At 45.9% G+C, this 22452-nt stretch overlaps 1 protein-coding gene across 4 annotated transcripts in view; it reads left to right on the top strand.

Annotated features, from left to right (window-relative positions):
- Positions 1-22204, top strand: part of KANSL3 (KAT8 regulatory NSL complex subunit 3) — a 38394-nt gene extending 16190 nt beyond the window's left edge. Inside the window, exons 5-21 of one of the 4 annotated variants that reach the window (XM_065890660.1) lie at positions 4325-4456; positions 4685-4801; positions 5238-5339; positions 5437-5508; positions 6689-6763; positions 6942-7099; positions 9531-9594; positions 10041-10241; positions 10449-10605; positions 12053-12130; positions 13539-13730; positions 14195-14279; positions 14888-15018; positions 15831-15940; positions 16340-16562; positions 16902-17035; positions 22184-22204. In XM_065890660.1, coding sequence (XP_065746732.1) covers positions 4325-4456; positions 4685-4801; positions 5238-5339; positions 5437-5508; positions 6689-6763; positions 6942-7099; positions 9531-9594; positions 10041-10241; positions 10449-10605; positions 12053-12130; positions 13539-13730; positions 14195-14279; positions 14888-15018; positions 15831-15940; positions 16340-16562; positions 16902-17035; positions 22184-22204 — 2052 coding nt within the window. The remainder of the gene's footprint in view (positions 1-4324; positions 4457-4684; positions 4802-5237; positions 5340-5436; positions 5509-6688; positions 6764-6941; positions 7100-9530; positions 9595-10040; positions 10242-10448; positions 10606-12052; positions 12131-13538; positions 13731-14194; positions 14280-14887; positions 15019-15830; positions 15941-16339; positions 16563-16901; positions 17036-22183) is intronic. The other 3 variants (XM_065890658.1, XM_065890661.1, XM_065890659.1) reach the window with 3 other exon arrangements.
- The last annotated feature ends 248 nt before the right edge of the window (positions 22205-22452 follow it).

Consider the following 22452-nt stretch of genomic DNA (forward strand, 5'->3'; position numbering starts at 1 on the left):
AATGGCCAGTTTAGGGTGAAGATCCTTTGCAGTTGGGCCCTAGCCTTCGTTACTAGCCTTACGTCCTCGTCCTCCTACTTCCTTGCTCAAATTCTCGACTTCAGGCCATCTGTGCCCAGAATAAGCCCTGGTCTTTCTTGCTTATATCTGGTGTCTCTGATTAGAAGGCTTTCCCCCGTCTTCTGTTAGAATTCTTCAGAGTGCATCTCACTTCACATCGTCAGATGAAAATTGCCTGCTTGCTTCCCTCTTCTCTGCTAGATGGTTTGAATCATAGTGTGAGGCTTATTTTTCTTTATGGCACTTATCAGCCCCTCCTCTTTTGTTGTTTGTGTGCTTGCTTCATTAACCCTTGTAGATTAAATTCCTTTGCAGTAAGCTCTAGGCTGGTGTCTTGTAACAGCAGTGTTGCGTTGCGTAAACATTTGTTTCCTGAATTAAACTGAGAAAGTCGCATGGTTATATTCCCCTCATTTCTTTTGTTTTTTAAATTTTATTTATTTATTTATTTTTGGCTGCGTTGGGTCTTCATTGCTGCGCTCAGGCTTTCTCTAGTTGCAGCGAGCAGGAGCTACTCTTCGTTGCGGTGCGCGGGCTTCTCATTGCGGTGGCTTCTCTTGTTGCGGAGCACGGGCTCTAGGCGTGTGGGCTTCAGTAGTTGTGGTGCACGGGCCTAGTTGCCCCGCGGTATATGGGATCTTCCTGGACCAGGGCTTGATCCCGAGTCCCCTGCATTGGCAGGCGGATTCTTAAGCACTGCGCCAGCAGGGAAGTCCCTCCCCTCATTTCTTGTACAGAAGCCTTTTTAGTCTTGCTCTTTCAAAATTAGGATCACTGTCCTTGCTTATCATTGCCTGGAACAGCTTATCTTCTTGTCCTATCTTTGCATTTTTTATTTTAATTGAAGTATAATTGACATAGCATTATATTAGTTTCAAGTATATAGTATAATGATTTGATATTTGTATGTATTGCTAGATGATCACCACAATAAGTCTAGTTAACATATGTCACCACACATAGTTACATTTTTTTTTTCTTATGATGAGAATTTTTAAGATCTACTCTCTTAGCGTCTTTCAAATCTGGAAAACAGTGTTATTAACTGTAGTCACCATGCTGTACGTTACATTCCATGGCTTTATTTATTTTGTACTTTTTGATCCCTTTTACCCATTTCACTATCCTCCACCCCCTCCCTCTGGCAACCACCAGTCTGTTCTTTGTATCTATGAGTTTCGTTTTTTGTTTTGTTTGTTTTTCTTTAGATTCCACATACAAGTGAGATCATACGGTATTTATGTTTCCCTGTCTGACTTAACTTCACTTAGCACAGTGCTCTCAGGGTCCATCCATGTTTTCGAAAATGGCAAGATTTCCTTCTTTTTTATGGCTGAATAATATTCGTGTGTGTGTGTGTGTGTGTGTAGAAAACGTGGCATATATACATATGCCACATTTTCTTTATCCATCATCCATCAGTGGACACTTAGGTTGTTTCCATATCTTGCCTATTGTACTTAATGCTGCAGTGAACATGGGGGTGTATACATCTTTTTGAGTTACTGTTGTTTTCTTCAGATAAATACACGGAAGTGGAATTGCTGGATTATATGATAGTTCTATTTTTAATTTTTTGAGGAACATCCTTACTGATTTTTGTAGTAGCTGCACCAATTTACATTCTCACCAACGTGCACAGGGGTTCCCTTTTCTCCACATCCTTGCCAAAATTTGTTAATGCTTGTCTTTTTGATAATAGCCATTCTAACAGGTGTGAGATGATACCTCATTTTGGTTTTGATTTGTATTTCCCTTATGATTAATAATGTTGAGCATCTTTTCGTGTACCTGTTGGTCATCTGTATATCTTCTTTGGAAAAATGTCTATTCAGATCTGCCCATTTTTTAACCAGATTGTTTATTTTGTTGATGTTGAGTTGCATGAGTTCTTCATGTGTTTTGAATATTAACCCCCTATCAGATACATGATTTGCGAATATTTTCTCCCATTCAATAGGTTGCTTTTTCATTTTGTTGATGTTTTCCTTTGCTATGCAGAAGCTTTTCAGTTTGTAGTCCCACTTGTTTATTTTTGCTTTTGCTGCCTTTACTTTTGGTGTCAGATCCAAAAAATCATTGCCAAGACTAATGTCAAAGAGCTTACTGCCTATGTTTTCTTCTAGCAGTTTTATGGTTTCAGATCTTCATTCAAGTCTTTAATCCTTTCTGAATTAATTTTTGTGTATGATGTAATACAGTGGTCCAGTTTCATTCTTTTGCATGTAGCTGTTCAGTTTTCCCAACACCATTTATTGAAGAGACTGTCCTTTCCCCACTGTAAGTTCTTGGCTCCTTTGTTGTAAATTAATTGACCATATATGCATGCGTTTATTTCTAGGCTCTCTACTCTGTTCCATTCATCTGTGATTCTGTTTTTATGCCGATGCCATGCTGTTTTGATTACTATAACTTTGTAAAATAGTTTGAAATCAAGAAGCATGATGCCTCCAGCCTCGTTCTTTGTTCTCAAGATTGCTTTGGCTATTCAGGGTCTTTTGTGGTTCCATACAAATTTTAGGATTGTTTGTTCTATTTCTGTGAAAAATGCCCCTGGAATTTTGATAGGGATTGCATTGAATTTGTACAGTAGATTGCTTTGGGTGGTATGGACATTTTAACAATATTACTTTTTCCAGTCTGTGAGCACAGAATATCTTTCCATTTATTTGTGTCTTAGTTTCTTTCATTAATGTCTTAGATTCAGTGTACAGGTCTTTCACCTCCTTGGTTAAATTTAATTGGTTAAATTTAATCCTAGGTATTTTATTCTTTTTGATGCTGTTGTAAACGAGAAAGTTTTCTTAATTTCTCTATTAGTGTATAGAAATGCAGCAGATTTTTGTATATTGATTTTGTATCCTGCAACTTCACTGAATTCGTTTATTCTAATGGTTGTTTTTGGTTGAGTCTAGGGTTTGCTCTGTATAATATGATGTCATCTACAAATAGTGTCAGTTTTACTTCTTTCTAAATCTAACGGAAAGGATGCCTTTCCTTTCTTTTTCTTGCCTAATCGTTCTAGCTTGGACTTCCAGTACCATGCTGAATAAAAGTGGTGCGAGTGGGCATCCTTGTCTTGTTCCTGATCTTAGAGGAAAAGCTTTCAGGTTTTCACTGTTGAGTACGATGTTAGCTGTGGACTGAACTTTTACAGCCTGCATCACTGTAGTAGTTTTTATTCTCCAGTTTCTCAAAAAGTTTATTTTTCTGAAAACTACCTCTAGCAGTTAAAAATCTTTCCTTTCCCCTAGGTCATTTTGACCTCTTGTGGGTAGTATGGGATTCACACAGATAATTCTTCTCGGTGTAAGCATCAGCATGTCTGAAACCTATATTTACACATCTGTGAGGTCACGTTTTTGGTAAATCGTAATGGTGTAATGTGGAACCACTGATACGTAGGGCAAACTGTAAAGTTATACACAGCTTTTCGACTGAATGGGGGTTTGGCACCCAACCCCGTGTTGTTCAAGGGTCAACTGTATACACAGTATAGTAGGATATATTATTTGGGGCACAATAACATATTTTTTTTTAACACACCACAGTTTGAAGGCAGTATTCTAGAAGTAAGTGCAGAGTTTTGTTTTTAATTTATAAAATCAACTGGTGTTCACTGAGGAAATTTAGAAAATACACATGTCTGAAAAGGAAAAAAATTCATAACCATAAAGTTCATTATTAACCTTTTGGCATATTTTCTTGTAGTATTTTTTCTGAGTAGAGATAATTTTTATGTATTCTGTTTTACCTTTAACGTTTTAGCAAATTATTTCCCTATGTTATTACAAATTGTTTTAAATATTTAAAATTAACCCATAATACCTAATTATGTAGATAATTTGCTTAACCACTTCCTTGTATATGCCTTTATGTTGTGTCCACTTTTTGACTATTATTGAGAGTGAATTTGTCTTTTGCTTACCCCCCAGCCCCCCCCCCGTGTGTGTGTGTGTGTGTGTGTGTGTGTGTGTGTGTGGATTTCTGATACAGGTTGTTAAGAAAGGGATAAGAATAAGTTTAAGTCTCTTGATGCGTGTCACCAGATTGGTTTCCAGAGGACTGTATCCAATTATCTTTAATGTGATGGGAGGCATATTTTTCAGCCATGCTCTGATTTGTACTTTCTCTCGTGAGGAAAGTTTGAGAGGTGTAGTTGAAATCTCCTCGGCTCATAGTGGGGCCGTGTCCTCCCACCTGATCCTGGTGGTGGGGTCTCCTACTTCATGCTGGAAGCATCTTTGCTCTCCCTTGCTTCTAGATCCCTACCTTGATTGACCGGATGCTCGTGTCGTCCAACACGAAGACCGGGGCTGCTGGAGCTGAGGCCTTGTCCCTCCTACTGAAGAGGCCCTGGGACCCCGCTGTGGGAGTGCTCTCTCATAATAAGCCAGTAAGTTGGACTTAACTGTGGCCCATGAAATTGTTTTTAGAATCCAGTCTTAGAACTTTGGCAAGAGGATAATGGCTTGTTTAACTGCTTTCATTAATAACTGGCTGGGTGTAGTGCTTAACGTAGTTTCCTGAGCAAATTAGCATTGGTTGGGATAAGAAAGGTATTGGGGTTCCATGGAGGAGCACCTCTCACTCACTGGCTCTCTGGTGGGGTCTTTCTCCTTAGAGCAAACTCCCCGGCTCTCCTCTCATTCTCATTGCCTCCTCCGGGCCCTCCAGCTCCGTGTTCCCCACCTCGCGCCGCCACCGCTTCTGGCAGTCCCAGCTGTCCTGCTTAGGCAAGGTACGTACTGGGCGGGAGGAACTCCTCCTGGGGAGGATCGAGCAGACAGAAAGGAAGAGGGGGTCAAAACGGGTGAACTTTTTTTTTTTTTTTTTTTAAATATATTTATTTGGTTGCACTGGGTCTTAGTTGTGGCAGGCAGGCTCCTTTGTTGTAGCTCGTGGGGTCCTTTGTTGAGGCATGCATATGGGATCTAGTTCCCTGACCAGGGATCGAACCCCAGCCCCCTGCTTTGGGAGCATGGAGTCTTAACCACTGCGCCACCAGGGAAAACCCAAAACGGGTGAACTTAAGCGTGGAGCGTCCCCCAGGTCTCTTTTTGTCTAGAATGCCAGTGGTGCTTATCCGAGGTTGAAGGGATTTAGGCAGGTTAAGCAGACTTGAGAGGAGACTTGAAACGTAGCTCTGCTCTCATGGCTGCCACTCTTTCCTTTAGGTCGTCCCTGTTGCCACGCATCTGCTGAACAACGGTAGTGGAGTAGGGGTTCTGCAGTGTCTGGAGCACATGATTGGGGCGGTGCGAAGCAAAGTGCTGGAGGTGAGAGCGTCCCTATTGCAGTTCACTGTGGCACAGCCAACATTCTGCACCAATCTGTGGCCTCCAGTCTTACTGTCTTCTTTCTCTTCCCACAAAGATTCACAGCCATTTCCCGCACAAGCCCATTATCTTGATTGGCTGGAATACAGGAGCCTTGGTGGCCTGTCACGTAAGTAATCCCCATCTTATTTGGAGGTTGTCCTGAGATAGACTACTGCTGCTGCCCAGCGCGATGATAGTGACTGTTGCGCGCTTTCTGGTGTTCCAGAACACTGTGCTAGATGCTTTGCCTACAAACCTTACTTTTTAACTTTATTGTGGAAAAAAGCAGAAATTGAAAGGGAGGATAGACTAGTATAATAAACCCCTTGGGCCCCTCACCCAGCTTTGCCAGTGATCAGCTCATAGCCAAGCTTTTTTCATCTTACCTCTGCCTACTTTCAGTCTCCTCCAGTTATTTTGAAGAAAATCTCAAATGTTCATATCATTGTGTTTATATATATATATTTCAGCATGTATCTCTGAAAAAATTTTTTTCTTTCTCCCCCTAGACATAAGTACTATTCTCCCACCTAAACAAAACAAAACAAAACAATAATTGTAGCCAGCAAAAATTTTAATAGCTCTGTAATTTCATGTTGTGTTCGTGTTCTTTCCCTTTCCAAGGCATCAGAGAACCTTTTCTTTATTATTTTACATACACTTGCATGTATATTAGTTTGTATAAGTGCCTCCGACCTGTCCAAAGCCCCAATTCTCAAGTGGATCAAGTAAGCAAAGTCTGTGCTGCTTCATGTAGCGTAAGTGACATCTAGGGGTGTGAAAGGAAGAAGGCTATCTCCCGGTACTCTCTGGTCCCAAGGATGGCAGTACCCTGTCAGCAACTGCTCTAAGAAATTTGGGGTGTCTGGGAGCTATCAAGTTCAAAAGGGAGAGATTTTCTTCACTTAAGGGAAAAGAGCAACATTTGTGTTCTCCTGATTGCATTTGCTATTAGTGGAGGGAAAAGGGAGGACTCTAGCCTCGCAAATTGCCAGGATGGAAGAAGTATTAAACTTCCCATCCTATGGTTCAGCCCTCTTCTGGGGTCCACTGAGGGCCCCAGTTCTCTAGGTGGTGGCTTCTGGTAGAACAGCACATCTTGTGTTCTTTGCTCTTACTGCTGCAACTATGGCTGGTGCACCTAGGGGTTATGTCCTAACCTAGTTATGTACACCTAGGGGTTATGTCGTGACAGTGGGGGAGGAGGTGGGACTGGCTGGTGGGTCTGGACCACCCCAGGATTCTGGGTAGGATGTAGCTGCAGTGAAGTCATTTGACCTTGAGACAAACCGTGCCATTATTTCTAGGTGTCGGTGATGGAATACGTCACTGCAGTTGTCTGCCTTGGGTTTCCTCTGCTTACCGTGGATGGCCCCAGAGGGGTAAGCGCAGGGTGTGGCTGATTTCTGGGTCACTGGCAGGTGAGAGTACGGGAGTGCATGCCTCGCCCAAGCTGCTGTTCAGTGACTGCAGTTGCCCAGCTGACTCTCTTGAGCATACTTGCCGGGGCAGTACTCAGTGAATATGCACTGGCTGACTGTAAACCTGGATCTGTTTTAGGATGTGGATGATCCCCTCTTGGATATGAAGACTCCAGTCCTCTTTGTCATTGGTCAGAATTCCCTGCAGTGTCACCCTGAAGCCATGGAGGACTTCCGGGAGAAGATTCGGGCTGAGAACAGCTTGGTGGTGGTTGGGGGAGCTGATGATAATCTCAGGTGGGTAGGTTCGCCCAGAGCTGCAAGAGTGCCATGTTGGAGAGATGCTTATCAGGTGGTGATGTAATTATAGCTAACCTGGTTCAGTGAAAAGAGGGCATTCAAAAACTTTAAAAAAAATTTTTTTAACTAATTCAGATTTCTAAAAAGTTGCAAAATTAGTACCAAGAAATTCCCTATACTGTTCACCTAGATTTCCCAAGTGTTGACATCTTATATAACCAAAGTGTAATTATCGAAGTCAGGAAATTAACATGGATATGATACTGTTATCTAATCTACAGACTCACATTTCATCAGTTATCTCACTAACGTTCTTTTCTGGTCCAGGCTCAAATCCAGATCACACATTGCTGTTGGTTGCCTGTCTCCTCAGTCTCCTTTAATTTGGTACTGTTCCTTAGTCTGTCTTTGTCTTTCATGACCTCGACACTTTTGAAGACTTCTATTTTGTAGACGGTCCCTCAATTTAGGTTTTTGACATTCTCTTATGATTAGGTTGAGGGTGCACGTTTTTGGCAGGAATGCTATGGAGCTGATGTGCCCTCAGTGCACCCCTCAGGGGCTACATGGTGTTGATGTGTCTTATTACCGGTGATGTTAACTTTGATCAAGGAAGCATCTGCCAGGTTTCTCTATTGTAAAGTTCCTATTTTTCTCTTTGTAGTTAGCAGTCATCTAGTGGGGAGAAAATACTTTTAAGATGTTGTAATTATAGTCTTGGCCATTGTGCTTTCACTTGGGTAGGCATTTCTTCACGTTTTGTTCCTTACTGAGGATGAATGTGAACATAGATTTTATTTGTGTTAAGCATCCTTTTATATATTTTGGAGTATAAACAGCCAAAGTTTGGAGAGGATTTTAAATTTATTTATTTTTTAATTTATTTTATTTTTGTCTGCGTTGGGTCTTTGTTGCTGCACGTGGGTTTTCTCTAGTTGTGGCGAGCAGGGGCTACTCTTCGTTGAGGTGCGCGGGCTTCTCATTCTGGTGGCTTCTCTTGTTGCAGAGCACGGGCTCTAGGCACACGGGCTCAGTAGTTGTGGGTCGTGGGCTCTAGGCGCGTGGGCTTCAGTAGTTGTGGCGCACGGGCTTAGTTGCTCCGCAGCATGTGAAATCTTCCCGGACCAGGGCTCAAACCCATGTCCCCTGCATTGGCAGGTGGATTCTTAACCACTGTGCCACCAGGGAAGCCCTGGAGAGGATTTCAGGAGGGCATCTTTAGTCATTGAGATGGCCATTCTTCTCTTACAAGGCTGGTTGCCTGTAGGGCCTTTAGTTATGTTTTTATGAAATGTACTGAAAAAGAGGTTGTATCATTTACTGGTCTCCTTTTTTATATGCTCAGTCTTAGATATTAACTTCATTTGTGTGCTTTAACTGGAGAGCTTAAAGCGAGTACCTATTCCCACCTCTCTTGTCAGTTTCTTACCCAGAGATGCTTTGGCAAAGTCCTCCTGGCCTTTGTCATTTGACAGCTTCTTGTGGACCTAGAATCTAACCCCTTGATGCTCAAGGCAATGTTTGCTTGTAAATACATTATCTTTCTTGCTAATTCAGACATTCTTATCTATAGGAGAATAGACTGTGTGTTGAGTCGTGGTGAGGGAGCGGGAGCAATGGAAGTAACCCTTAGTGAGAGTTACGTTGTGAGGCTGCTTATGAGACATATTTGCATGGTGCCAAGAGCATTGGACTGAGAACTGGGAGACCTCAATTTAGTCTTGACTCCCTTGCTAAGAAGCTTGGGTAAAATACTTAACTTCTGGGACTCTGTCCTCATCCATAAAATGAGCATTGTTACCCAAGGTCAGAGGCCTACAACCAGTAAATCGGGGTCTCAGAATTTGGAGGCTCAGAATGTAGTTCTTCATCCTGTCACTTGGTGCCCTGTTTCTCTCTCTGCTGAGACCGCCAGTCAGAAGCCGGGGTGTTTAAGGCTGGCTTTCAAAGAGGAGAACGCAGCAGCTGTGGTCAGTTTCTGTCATCCCTTTAGAACTAACCTGTGGCCACCTTGCCTTCCCTCCTGCTAATTTCATTTCAATAGCACCCAGTAATCTTTTCAATAGCACCCAGTAATCTCAGGGTTTGGGTCTGTGTTGGGGTGCCTCGAGATGAGGTCTTAGCAATCAGATAGAGTGTACCTGTGAAGCTGTAGATATAGGACTTCTGAAGTATACCATCCTGGGTACTTTCCATGTATTCTGTGTTTCTTTACAAATGTTGTTTTGTGTCATCCCCGTTAACTCCATGAGTGAGGTGTTATGGTTCCCCATTTTGCAGATGTGGAAACTGAGGTTCAGAGAGGCTGCAGACCTGCCTGAGGGCTAACATAGTCTTCCTTCTTGGGTCTAGAGAATAACCAACACAGAAGAGAAATGGTGCTGTGGAATGTTTGGGAAGTAAACATTTCCTCTTTTTTGTCTCTTAGAATAAGCAAAGCAAAGAAGAAATCGGAAGGGTTGACTCAGAGCATGGTGGACAGATGTATTCAGGTACACAGTAGCTTTATGTGGTTTTCTCAGCTAGGCTTGCCTTTCTGTAACCTTTTAGGCTCGGTCTTGTTGGCAGCAGCCTCTTGACTAAGGAGGATGGGTATCCACTGTGCCCTCTGTTGGGCCTAAATCATAAGCAAAGGAAAGGGGGAAAGAGAGAGGGGGAAAAGAGAGTAATGATCTAAGACGTGAGCAGAGCATTAGGGGAGGAAGGGTTCATTGGAGGAGTGGTAAGTCGTGGCCACCCCCGAGTACTGCCTCACGGGTGCAGGGCGCAGGCTTCTGCCGGTCCTTGGCTGAGGCTGGGGTTTGTGCCAGGCTTTGTGTGGTAGGAGGGACCGGCAACTGACATCAAAGCTGAGGTGAATCGATTTTAGTCGGGACTGTCGGGGTGGTTCCTGTTCTCCAGACAAGGACTCAGAGGCCTCGGCCCCTCTTTACACTAGGATGAGATAGTGGACTTCCTGACTGGAGTGCTCACTCGCGCGGAGGGGCACGTGGGCTCTGAGCCTCGGGATCAAGATGCTGAGAAGAAGAAGAAGCCCCGGGACGCGGCCCGCAGAGACCTGGCCTTTGAGGTCTCCGAGCGGGGCAGTCGACCTGCGTCACCAGCTGCCAAGCTACCTGCCTCACCCTCAGGCTCGGAGGTAATGCGGAAAGGGAGGGAGTGCTTTTGCTGGGGAATGGGGACTGAAGAGTTGGTTCCTTCGCTTCCTGGGGATGCCTGTTGGCCTTGGTGGGCCTGTGAGTTCCTACGAGGGGAATTCCTGACCAGGGAATTCCAGGGGGACTTGACGATTGACAGTCAATCTGGACGACATTGGCTTGGCCCTTGTCCTTCTTAATCTACTCAGGATCTCTCCAGTGTGTCCAGCAGCCCCACCTCCAGTCCCAAGACCAAGGTGACCACAGTGGCCTCTGCCCAGAAGTCCAGTCAGATGGGAAGCACTCAGCTGCTGAAGAGACACGTGCAGCGGACAGAGGCTGTGCTGACCCACAAACAGGCTCAAGGTATAGCTGCCTGGCCCGGTGGCCTCTCTTGGGTTCTGTCTTCTGCACTTGACGCCATGTGGCAGTTGCAAAGTATTGGCATCTGCGGCTTTTTCCCGACATTTCTGTCCAGGCAAAATTAGGTTGAAATAAATACTGAGGGCTGTTTTCAAGGGTAAAATGTCACAGAAGGTGACATTAGTGTGACTGTATAGTTCCACTAATTACAGCTTCGGCTTGGTGTTTGGGGAAGTTAGGCTTTATGAGCTGACTACACGTATATCGGCCTCAAATTGTTTACCAACTCCGGGCCCTGCCCAGCCTCTCCTGCAGTCAGGGAGCTCTTCGGGTCCCGCAGACAAGAGGATTGGCCGTGCTCATCAGATTCTAGGGCAACTGCACTGGTGTCGTGCCCGCCCTTGAAGAGTTAAGGTTCCCACACTGGGACTTCCAGTCAAGTTTTTCAGGAGTCTCTGCAGATAGGTTTTCGATTAGGCTGGGAAACATTTGTTTGGTTGAAATTAGAGTTTGGAGAACAGTCAGCACAATGTAAGAAGCTGTGGAAAAGGCGTGTTCAGTGGGTGGGGAGGGGAGCAGTAGTGGCTCTACCCCTGGCCCACTTTGATCCAGTTGGGCAGCCCTGAGGCGAGGTCTCTTGGGCATTGGAGTTTGGTGATGTATCCAGGAGCGTGTATCATCTGAGGGTCTCAGGTGCCTGGGCAGAGGCAGCAGCCAGAGCTGGCTGTCAAGTAGAGAGACGTGCAGGAGACAGGAGGCTCCTCTGCTCTCTTCCCCTGTGTTTCTTTTAGTGGAGCCAAAGGATCAGGACTTAGACCCAGGCCTCTTACGAGGTTGCCCATATGGTGGTGCTAACACGGAGCAGAAGTGTGAGTGGGTCGGTGAAGATGAAAAGGAGGCCAGGCCCCTAGGGTCCACGCATGACCTGCATCCTCTTCAGTGGTGGCCAGAGCCAGGTTCCAAGTGGGCGTCGTCTTCTTGGGCTTTTGATGAAGAGAGAGCCAGCAGTTTGCCAATAATTAGTGGAGACTGTAAGGAGTTCTGGAAGGCTGACTGGTGCACCAGGTTCGAAATGGGACCCAGAGCACCACGGAGGAGAGCCGCAGCACAGCAGCCTGGTTTCGGCAGAGCTCGTAGGTGGGGCAGTGAGAACAGCTCGTGGTTATGGGCCCTCACTGCGTGCCTCGCCCTCTTCTTGGCACTTGGCTTGCTGTTGCTCGTGGAATGTGGGCAGTGGCCCCACGAGGCAGGTGCGTTTATTACCTTCCGTTTATGGATGATTCCCTGGTGCTGCTAAATGGCAGAGTCAGGTTCAAACCCATGCGGTAATTCCAGAAAAAGCCCCTGTTGACCATTTTCCAGAACATTTTCATACCTTTTTCTTACTCCTTCTCTTTTTCTCCTTTCTCTGGCTGGCTGTGATTCTGTAATTCTTTCTGATTCATTCCAGCGCAGTTTGCTGCTTTTCTGACACAAAACATGCTGGTGAGGAAAGCTCTTCCTCCCGGCACCTCCTCCTGTCTCTTTGGTGAGTATTGCTCTTTCCTCACCTTTTCACTCTCTGCTCTCTGCCTCTCTCCGCTTCTCCCTCTTATTTCTTTCCCATCCCTGCCTCTCATTTGTCTCTGTTTGTCTCTGCATTTTTCTATCTTCTGTTTTTTTTCCTTTGCTGATCCTTTTGCTTATTACTCCATAGTCTTTGCTTTTTCCCCGTTCTTTCTGTTTACCTCTCTCGGTGTTTTTCTCCTTTCATCTCTTATTGTGGCTCTTGGCTCCGCTTCTCCTGTGTATGCGTATAGGCCAGTGCCTGTGAGCCTGAATTTCCCTGTGTTTTTCTCCCTGCCTCTGGTTTCCTGCTTCCATCCTGGCCTCTGCAAGCACTTATCAAGCATAAACCTGTAACTCCTTTCCCTTTTTTCCTCCTTCTTATTCTGATTTTAGTCGATGCAGTCCTTCCTTTCGGCTGGTTGTGGCCTGACTGTGGTCTGGAGTAGCTCCCTGTGGCCCCATGGCAGCTCCCCCGCCTCCCATTTCTCGTGTGACTCCTGCCTTTCCGCCCCTGATTGCCTGCGCTAAGAAGAAGGACCGGGGCGGGCTTCTAGGTTTAAAGAGGAGGGGATCCGTGAGGAAACCCGAAGGATAACTTAAGAGTCTAGGAGGCTTGGCCATGTGCAGGATGAGTCTGTTTGATGCAGTGGAGGGGGAAGCCCATGTGTGAACAGGTGGCCTTTCTCTGTACTAGTACAAATGACCTGGGGGACTAGCTTGTGACATGGGCCACTGTTGCCCTGTTACCTCTGGGCAGGACCTGTAAAGTTGTCTCGGCTGAGATAACCTGCCTAGGAGTTACTGAAAGCCAGCCTTAAGTCCTGGTGATGATCCTTCCCATTGTCCCCATTTGGCAAGCAAACCCTCAACCTTGTGCTCTGAGGGCAGGGTGGGACTCAGAGCTTTGAGGATATCTCCCTTGTAGGGAGGACTGGGTAGCCTGCTCCTCTATTGCATCTCCAGAAACTGCGTGCTGCCCTCCAGCTGTGTGATGTGGGGAGGGCATGAGAATTGCCACATTCTTTGAGTCTGGGAAGCCCTGCTGAGGTCCACTGTGGTGAGTCCTCTGTTGTTTGATTGGCCTTTGCCAGGCAGGGTCAGGATGTCTTCTCCTTTCTTTTTGTTTCCACCAACTCAGAGCCCCTTCCTTCCAACTGCAGGGCAGGGTAAGGGAAGGGGATGGAGCCATCTTCTGAGAGGGCCAAGGTGGAGTTGCACCGTAGGTGGGCCCGAGTGAGGCAGGACTGAAGCATTGGCATTCTCCTTGCACGTGTTGGGATGGTTCTTCCTGGTGTTCCCACACAGCCATGCCAGTGCTGGTACTGGCTGTCAGTATCTGTCGGGCTTTTTTGGATTGTGGAGAACTTCACCGCAGCTCCATTTCTTAGTTCCTGTTTCATCAGAACAAACAGAGGAAGCCGAGAAAGAGGATCTCAGGGTCCAGCTGAAGCGGCACCATCCCTCCAGTCCTCTTCCTGGCAGTAAGGCCTCCAAGCGACCGAAGATCAAGGTGTCCCTTATCTCCCAAGGGGACACAGCTGGAGGGCCTTGTACTCCTTCCCAAGGAGGAGCTCCAGAAGGTGAGTTTCTCTTGGCCTCTTTAAATAAACACTGACAGAACTGTCCCAGGCACACAGTATTGCCCTCTTGGTGGCTACTTGCTGGGCGGCTCAGCCTCGCCTTCAGCACAACAGGCGCCCGGAGAAGACAGCAGAGGTTGCACGTGGGGGGAAAGAGGGCAGCAGCCTCATCTGAACGAGGATCAGGGAGGCCGAGCAAGGATCCGGGGAAGCTGTGGGGTCATTCAAAGCATCATACATTTTGTTCTTCTTTGGTTTCAGTTAAAGATAATAAAATATTCCAGAAGGTTTAGAAAGTAGAAGGAAAAAATAATCCCAACTCTTCCTATTCTAATGTAGTTATCCTTCATTTTTCATCTTCCAGTCTTTTCCATAATATCTTGGATTTAGCCTGGCCTCTGGAACCCTGAAAGGTCAGGACCAAACAGGACTGACCAGTGGCCTTGGGGTTTTCTGTTTTGCAGCCACAGGAGGGAAGCCCATCACCATGACACTGGGGCAAGCTTCCACAGGGGCCAAGGAGCTCACAGGGCTTCTCACCACAACCAAGTGAGTCTGTCTCCCGGTCTGTCTGTTCCCTTCTTTCTCTTCACCTTTTCGCTGGTCCACTGAGTGCTTACTTAAAATTTACAAAGGGGTTCCCTGGTGGCACAGTGGTTGAGAATCTGCCTGCTAATGCAGGGGACACGGGTTCGAGCCCTGGTCTGGGAAGATCCCACATGCTGCAGAGCAGCTAGGCCCGTGAGCCACAACTACTGAGCCTGCGCGTCTGGAGCCTGTGCTTCTCAACAAGAGAGGCCGCGACAGTGAGAGGCCCACGCACCGCGATGAAGAGTGGCCCCCACTAGCCGCAGCTGGAGAAAGCCCTCGCACAGAAACGAAGACCCAACACAGCCAAAAATAAATAAATAAATTTATTAAAAAAAAAAAAAAAAAAAAATTTACAAAGAGTTCTGTAGCTCTTGCTTCAAGGCCTGAAGTCTCTCCTTGAGGCCTGACTTTTTTAGAAAGACTAGAGGCTGGATCCTGAAAGTGGGGTGAAGAAACCGAAGTTCTAGCCTTGTGTCCATTGCTGAAAGCCTTGCTGGGCCCCATTCTGGACCTTCCCTGTGTTGGCAGGGACCTTTAGATAATGGAGCTCTTACTTTTGTCTCCAGGTCAAGTGCAGCTGAAGGGGGAGTCTCAGCCAGCCCAGCGTCCTCAGTGGTCTCTAGCAGCACTGCTCCCAGTGCCTTGCACACACTCCAGAGCCGCCTGGTGGCCACCTCTCCTGGCAGCTCCCTCCCAGGTATCTGGTAGCTCAACGTTCCCTGCCTCCCAGCGAAGTCTGTTTGGGCTGCTGCTGGAGGGTGGTCCTGGGAAAGCCTTGTGGGGCTAGATCTGGAGGAGGGTGCTCTGGGTCTCAGGCTTGTTGTAGAGGCTTGGCACGGAGCTGGCATTAACTTTGAGATAGGGGAGTTTGGGGCCTTAATATCTGCAGTGAGTAAATGTCCCAATCTGCAGGTAATGCCACCTGTACTACAAGGAGAAGTAGCTGGTGGGAAATGTATGTACTGGTTTCATTTTGATGTTTTTAAACACATCTGGTTGAATAAAACTGGAAATTTAGCAAAATGAGACATTTTTCTGCCTATGCTTGTCTCCTCACTTTCTCCGCCCTCACCCTACACTGAAAGGCTAGTTGCCTGAGCCCAGCAGGGCCAAGGCACTGCAGATGCCCTGATCCTTCAAGAGGACCTTCCTCTTTGCTTTGAGGCCACTGGACTGTGTGTAAAGTGAAGTGTAAGTCAGGTGTTCGGGATTCTTTTGGCTTAAAAAGTCCTTGGTTTTCCTAAAACTGTCCAAAATTTAGGACAGGTGGTTTGGAGTAGGTTGGGGTGTGCAGAATGAATCCAAGGCAGTGTGTCAGGAACGGTCCCTTTCCTCATGTGGACGTCCAGCGTGCGTGTTTGGGGAGCCCTTCTGGCATCTTTCTGAGAGCACTGGGAATGTCCGAGGGAAAGAGCGTTGGTGTTTTAGTTGATTATTGAGGGTGGACAGGCACAGGTGCTCGTGGAAACGGACTGAGCCTGTGCTGATGTCTGCTGTATCCTCTCCTAGGGGCCGCATCAGCCAGCAGCCTCCTCCAAGGCCTCAGCTTCAGCTTGCAGGATATCAGCAGCAAGACCTCTGGCCTCCCAGCAAACCCCTCTCCCGGGCCAGCCCCACAGGTGCACATCTGCCTTCCACTGGGCTGGGCAGGTGTGGGAGGAGGCCTCCTCAGCTTAGTTGGTTTTGGCAGGGACGCTGGGTCAAGGACAAATAGCCTTCTGGCTTCACGGCTGGGAACTACCAAAGGTTGAGGCTCCACCACTTACTAAGTGACCTTGGGCAAGTTTCTTGATCTCTGTATCTTTGTTTTCTTGTTTGTAAAATGAGGATAATGATAGTACCTCCCTCACAGAGATGTTTTGAGGATTAAAGAAGGTAATATATGGAAAATACCTGGCAGAGTACCTTGCATGTGGTAGGCACTGAATACATGGTAGCCATTAACAGTATGTGCCCTCCACACTCGACCGTTGCTGTTGGCAACAGCTTCTGATCACCTGGGCTTGTGTGTCCCACAGGCCACCAGTGTGAAGTTGCCCACCCCCATGCAGAGCCTGGGTGCCATCACCACGGGCACCAGCACCATTGTCCGTACCATTCCTGTGGCCACCACTCTCTCCTCCTTGGGTGCCACTCCTGGTGGGAAGCCCACAGCCATCCACCAGCTGCTGACCAATGGGGGCCTCGCCAAGTTGGCAAGCAGCCTCCCTGGCCTGGCTCAGATCTCTAACCAAGCCTCAGGTGAGTCTCTCATGAGAACCGTGGGGACTCCCAGATATGGGATCTTCCCCCAAGACCTTGCTGTCGCTCATGGTCAAGGTATGATGTTGAACCCAACCCCACAGGGTCCTGGCCTTGACCCTCAGGGATTCAGCTGTGTGGGTCCATCCCCCAGAGAGGTTGAGAGAACACAGGCTGTTCCTGTTGCCTTTCAGACTGACTGATAGGGCATAGATGACCCAGCTGGGGAGGAGGAAGCCGAGGCGGGAGGGGGTATGTTACATGGGGAGGAAACTCCAGGAAAGGGAAGTGGAGGCTGTGACAAAAAAGCCTACTCGTCTCTCTGTCTCTCTCTCTCAGGCTTGAAGGTCCCCACCACCATCACTCTGACACTACGTGGCCAGCCCAGCCGAATCACCACACTGAGCCCCATGGGCTCAGGAGCAGCCCCATCAGAAGAGCCCACCTCCCAGGCGCTGCCCTCCAGCTCACAGGTGAGTCTGCCTGGGAAGACCGAGGACACAGCCTCCAATATTGGGAAGCGTGGGGCCGGCTGGCCAATTGGAGGAGCTGGACTTGTAGGCAGACCAGATGCACATCCACATTCAGAGTTTGTAGCTTGTTGTTGGGTTGTTTTTTGTTGATTTTTTTGCGGTGCTTGGGCCTCTCACTGTTGTGGCCTCTCCCGTTGCGGAGCACAGGCTCCAGACGCACAGGCTCAGCGGCCATGGCTCACGAGGCCCAGCCGCTCCGCGGCATGTGGGATCTTCCCGGACCGGGGTATGAACCCGTGTCCCCTGCATCGGCAGGCAGACTCTCAACCACTGCGCCACCAGTGGTTTTGTTTTTTAATTGAAGTATAGTTGATTTACAATCTTGTGTTAGTTTAGAGGTGTACAGGACAGTTATTCAGTTATATATATTCTTTTTCGGATTCTTTTGCTTTGTAGGTTGTTATAAAATATTGTGTGTAGTTCCCTGTGCTATACAGTAGGTCCTTGTTGGTTGCAGTTTATAGCTTTGTGACTGAGCATGTCATGGACCTCTGTGAGTCTCCTTTTCTGTAATGCTCCCTGGATTGTTGTGAGGACTAAATATGTAAATATGTTCAGTGCCTATTTAATGTTTCTGTTTTCTTCCCCTCTCCATCGTTTTCTCCTCTCATTCTTGGTTTCATCATTCAGAGGTTGGGTAGAGGCTAAGTGGCTAATACTTCTTCTTTGACCAACAACTTTCCAGCATTGTGCCATTCCAGGTCTTTGCATTCATTGCCGTCTTTTCAGGGCACAGTTAGGTTTTTAGAGCTCTTACCCGGGAAGTAAGTCACCATCGATTTCTCTTAGCTGATCTAATTTCCATTATGACCTTTCCAAGTAAACTGTTTCTAATCTTAAATGGTGATCTGAGAGCCACCCAAAGGTCAGACGTTAAAGAAAAAAATAGTTTGAGTCCAGTAGTGCATGTCCTTTCCTTCAGTGTCCACTTTTCAGCTGAGGCCTCCTGCACAGGGCCCAGTGCTGTGCAGGCTGCCCTGACTGAGGGCCCGGCTCTGTCCCCTCACTCCCACCACACCAGCCCTGCCCGGGAGCTGGGCACCTGTCCCTTCCCAACTGTTTCTGGAGCTCTTCTGCCTCCTCCTCTGTAGGGGAAGATACTGCACAGAGGTTGTTCCCTGGCAATCATGGGGATCATAGCTACCCTTCCCTGCCTTTGTGCAGAGAGGCGGAGTTGTTTTTATTTACTTTATCCCCTATTTTTTAAATTACAAAAACAATCACTTATTTTAAATAACGCAAACATTACAGAAATAATATAACTTAGAAAATGAAAATTTCCCATGATGCCACTCCCAGAGGTGACATCCCCTTGTTGGGAGCTTGATGTGCATTCTTCTAGATTCTTCTTTCTGTACAAAGTACTTTATTTTATTTTATTTTTTTTGACAAAAATTGGATCACAGAGTATGGCTGTTTGGTAACTAGCCTTTTTTTACAAAACATGTTGTGACATGTTTCCCTGTTCATTACATAGAGACCTATCTATTGCTTGTCAGTAGCTGCCTAGTATTTCACTGGGTGGATGTACAAAAACGTATTTCATCAGCCCCCGTTAGAGGGTTGGGTTATATTTTGGTTTTTGATATTGTAAATAATGGTACAGTGAATACCCTTGTTCATGATTTTTGTGTACCTCTGGGAGATTTCTGCAGGTTAGAGACCAGCAAGTGGAGGGTCTGTGCATCTAACATCTGGCTAGCTGCTGACTAATTGCCCTTCAGAAGGTTTGCTCATTGGTAATTCGAGCCACAGTGATGAGAGTATCTGTTTTCCTATGCCTTTGTCAGTTGTGGAAGTCAGTATTTTTAATTTTATTCATTTGATAGGTGAAAAATGAACTTGTTTTAACGTGTATTTTCTTGATTACTCATGAGGTTGTGTGTCTTCTTTCATGAATTGCTTGACAGATCCTCTATCTATTTAATTAATAGCAGCTTTATATATGCAGGTGTTAATCCTTTATTTATTATACAAATTGCATATATTTTATTCCAGTTGATTGCTTATATTTTTTTCCCTCTCTGTTGAAGTATTAAGTGCTTGTCTTCTAAGTTTTGTTTCTGGATCTTTTATCAGACAGGCATTAAAAATTTTTATGTAGTAAAATCTTCAAATTCTTCCCTTATGGCTCCAAAGTTTTGGGTCTTAAGAAAGCTCTTCCCATTGCAAGAATATAATCTTATTGTGTTTTTAAAAACTTTTATTTTTAAAACTGGTACAATTCACTTACCTGCAATTTACCATTTTACCCTTTTCTAGGCTTACGGTTCAGTGGCATTAAATGTGTTCACATTGTTGAGCAACCATCACCACCATGCACCTCCAGAACTTTCCCATCATCCCATACTGAACCTCTGTTTTTGTGTTTTCTTCTATTGCTTTTGTTCATCTGCTTACCTTTAGTTGTTCAGTCCACCTTGAATTTATTTTTTTATGCTAAGTGAGGTAAGGATGTAACTTTATTGATGAGCCCATTCATCCTTCCTCTATTCATTTGAAATCAGCTGCTCTCACATTCTAGATTACTGTACACACAGGGCCTGTTCTGTACCCTTGACCTGTCTGTTTCTACACAAGCTTATTATTGTTTGATAATGCAGGTTATCAAGTTAAGGAAGTATATCAATTATGTTTGTAGTTTGCTAAGATAATCTTTATTCTCTTCCTTTCTCTTGACAATGGGTTTTAAATTTTGTTCATTGCCCTTTTGTAATCAAATGAGCCGAATGAGTATAAACATTTCCTTTGAATCAGTTAAAATGATGAATTACTTTCTAAGATTTCCTAATACCGAGCTGTCTAAATTCCAGATTCAGTACTTGTTCAGTGTGTCCTCTTCTGTTTGTTTAGCACATACCTAAATTTATTGTGCATGTATAGGAAACAAAACCCCATCAAAGGAGAACAAAACAAAAAAAGAAAGAAGCTAAGTGCTTCAGAGGAAAAAGCATGTCTGGTCTTCATTCGCTCTTATTCTACTTAGGATTTTGACCTCTGTTTATTAGTAAGATTAGCCTCTAGTCCTCTTCCTCTCCACCCTTGCTTTTTTGTGTGTATCCTTTCCTTGTCCAGTTGTAGAAAAGAGATAATTCTATCCTTATAGAATGAGATGGGAGACATTTTTTCCCTCATATTCCAAAACATTTATATAACACAGAAATCAACTGTTTCTTGATGGTTTGACGGAAATGACCTATAAAGCCATTTGGGCCTATTTTCAGGCAGTCTTATCCTTTGCTGGTGCCACATTTGAGGCACAGCTAGAACACAGGTCCCCACCATGGGTTTCTTCCTCCTCTCTTAGGTGGTCCTCTTCAGCTTGCTCTGGCCCGGGGGAGCTAGTTAGAGTTGAGAAGAGTAGAGGTCATTGAGAATCCTTTTCCATGGCTAAATTGAAGTACAGAATAAAGATCAAAATCTGACTTCTACCTGATGATATTAACTTGAGAGCTCAGTTTTTATCTCAGTAAAATGGGTGTATAAAATTAGTAGGAGGGTTCTAGTGGTGATAGTTTTCTTTTAGACAAAGGTGTTACTAGATTAAGACTTGCTGACTCAAAAGCGTCTAACAGTTACCTCAGTGTTCAGACTGCCAGACAGTGTGATATCAGGGAAAGCATAGGCCCTCTGTCTTCAGCTAGCTGTGTGATCCTGGGCAATCACCTGACTTCTCTGGGCATTTTCTCATCTAGTCTAATGAGGAGGTTGGCATAAGTCAGTGATTGTTGTGGTGGTGAGATAGTAGGGGCTGTCTCAGAATGTCCTCAGGTGCTGAGAATATGCATTTTTAAAGGTTGAGAAACAAACCACCCATTTTTGATGTTTATAAGACACCTGGAAATTTGAACGCTGACTGGATAATTGTTGATATTAAGGAATTGTTAACCTTTTTAATGTGTGATAATGGTTGTAAGTTTGAAAAATAACCTTTTTTTAATTTTGGGGTTATATACTGTAATATTTATGGAGAAAATGAATTTAAAATGAAAAAAGGTTGTAAACACTGGCTAGACTTCTCTAAGGTCTTTGCAAGCACTTAATTATGTGTTTTGTTTCTGGCGGTGATGAATATTTACCGTGTGTTTCCTTTATGGAACTGGACCATTATGAACACCCTACAGCTGAGAAGCCGCAGGAGGAAGGGGAGAGACAGAGACCGTGTTGTGCCCTGCAGCGGGGTCCTAGGAATGGACTCCTTGACTATGATCACAAGGTTTTTCTCCTCTCTGGCCAGGCTGGCAGGCAGCCTCTAGCTGCTCCTGCAGCAGCCCCGGGCGAGCGGGCTCACTCTGGAGACCTCCTGGTCAGGATGGAGTGCTCATCTGTGCACAGCCCACCTTTGGGCAGGGTGAGCAGATGAGAGGCGGATCCCTTCCAGTTTTGATTGTCAAACCCTTCTTCATTCCTCCTCTCCTGTGTCTTCCATCTCCCCCTGCTTTATTGTATCCTCAGAGACCTCTTAGGAGTTTTCCAAAGGTGAAATCTAGAGAGGTGGGGAAAACCTTTGTGAAGAAAGGCCGACTCTGTCTACCTTGCTTCCTTCTTCCTAAGCTGCAGGGCTCAACAATTCATGGCATCTTCCACAGTACTTAAAAAATGGACAAGACCTGAAACAATGATATTGTCAGTACAGTCATGGAAAACTTCGCTTCAGCTCTGTCACCCTTAATGATTCACCTGTTTCCTTTTTCCTGCATTCTTTTCTTGTTCTTGTACGTAATAACAAGAGCTAATGTTTGTGGTTGAACACAGACTGTAGGTGCTTTATGCAGTTTGTCTCACTTAATCTCACAACAACCCTGGGGAGGAGGTGCTGTCTTCTTTGTCTCACAGAGGGGGGAAAGGAGGCTCAGAGAATGTAAGTCACTTGCCCTAAAAAGTAGTAGAGGTGGGTCTCTACTTCCAGAGTCCATGTTCTATTCATCACTTGGCTGCTAGAACACATATCCTTGTGCATCCAGCTTTTTCCCTGTTGAGCATCATTTCTTCAGAATAAATTTTCAGGAGTGGGATATTGGGTCAGAGGGTCTGTATGTGTTAACCTGGCAAACTTTTGACCCTTGTTCCCTACCTCTCCTGCCACAGCGCCTGCCTCCAGCGCCCTGAAGATGCCATGCGATATGTCCTCCTTTACCAGGTTGGTGACGGCTGCTGCACGGTGAGGCCTGGCACGTGTGCTGTCCTGCTGAGCTGTACACTTGTCTGAAGACCTCTTTAAGACAGTCATTTTTGCCTCTCTGCCAACTGTCTTCAGGGTTGGGCCTCTGGGTCTTATGTAACCATTAGACAAGGTGATATGGCACCAGCAGGGGGGGCCTCGTCCTTTAGCATCTGCAGGTCTGGTTCCCAGAATC

This window comes from Phocoena phocoena, chromosome 14, assembly GCF_963924675.1.
Source record: "Phocoena phocoena chromosome 14, mPhoPho1.1, whole genome shotgun sequence".
Taxonomy (NCBI): domain Eukaryota; kingdom Metazoa; phylum Chordata; class Mammalia; order Artiodactyla; family Phocoenidae; genus Phocoena; species Phocoena phocoena.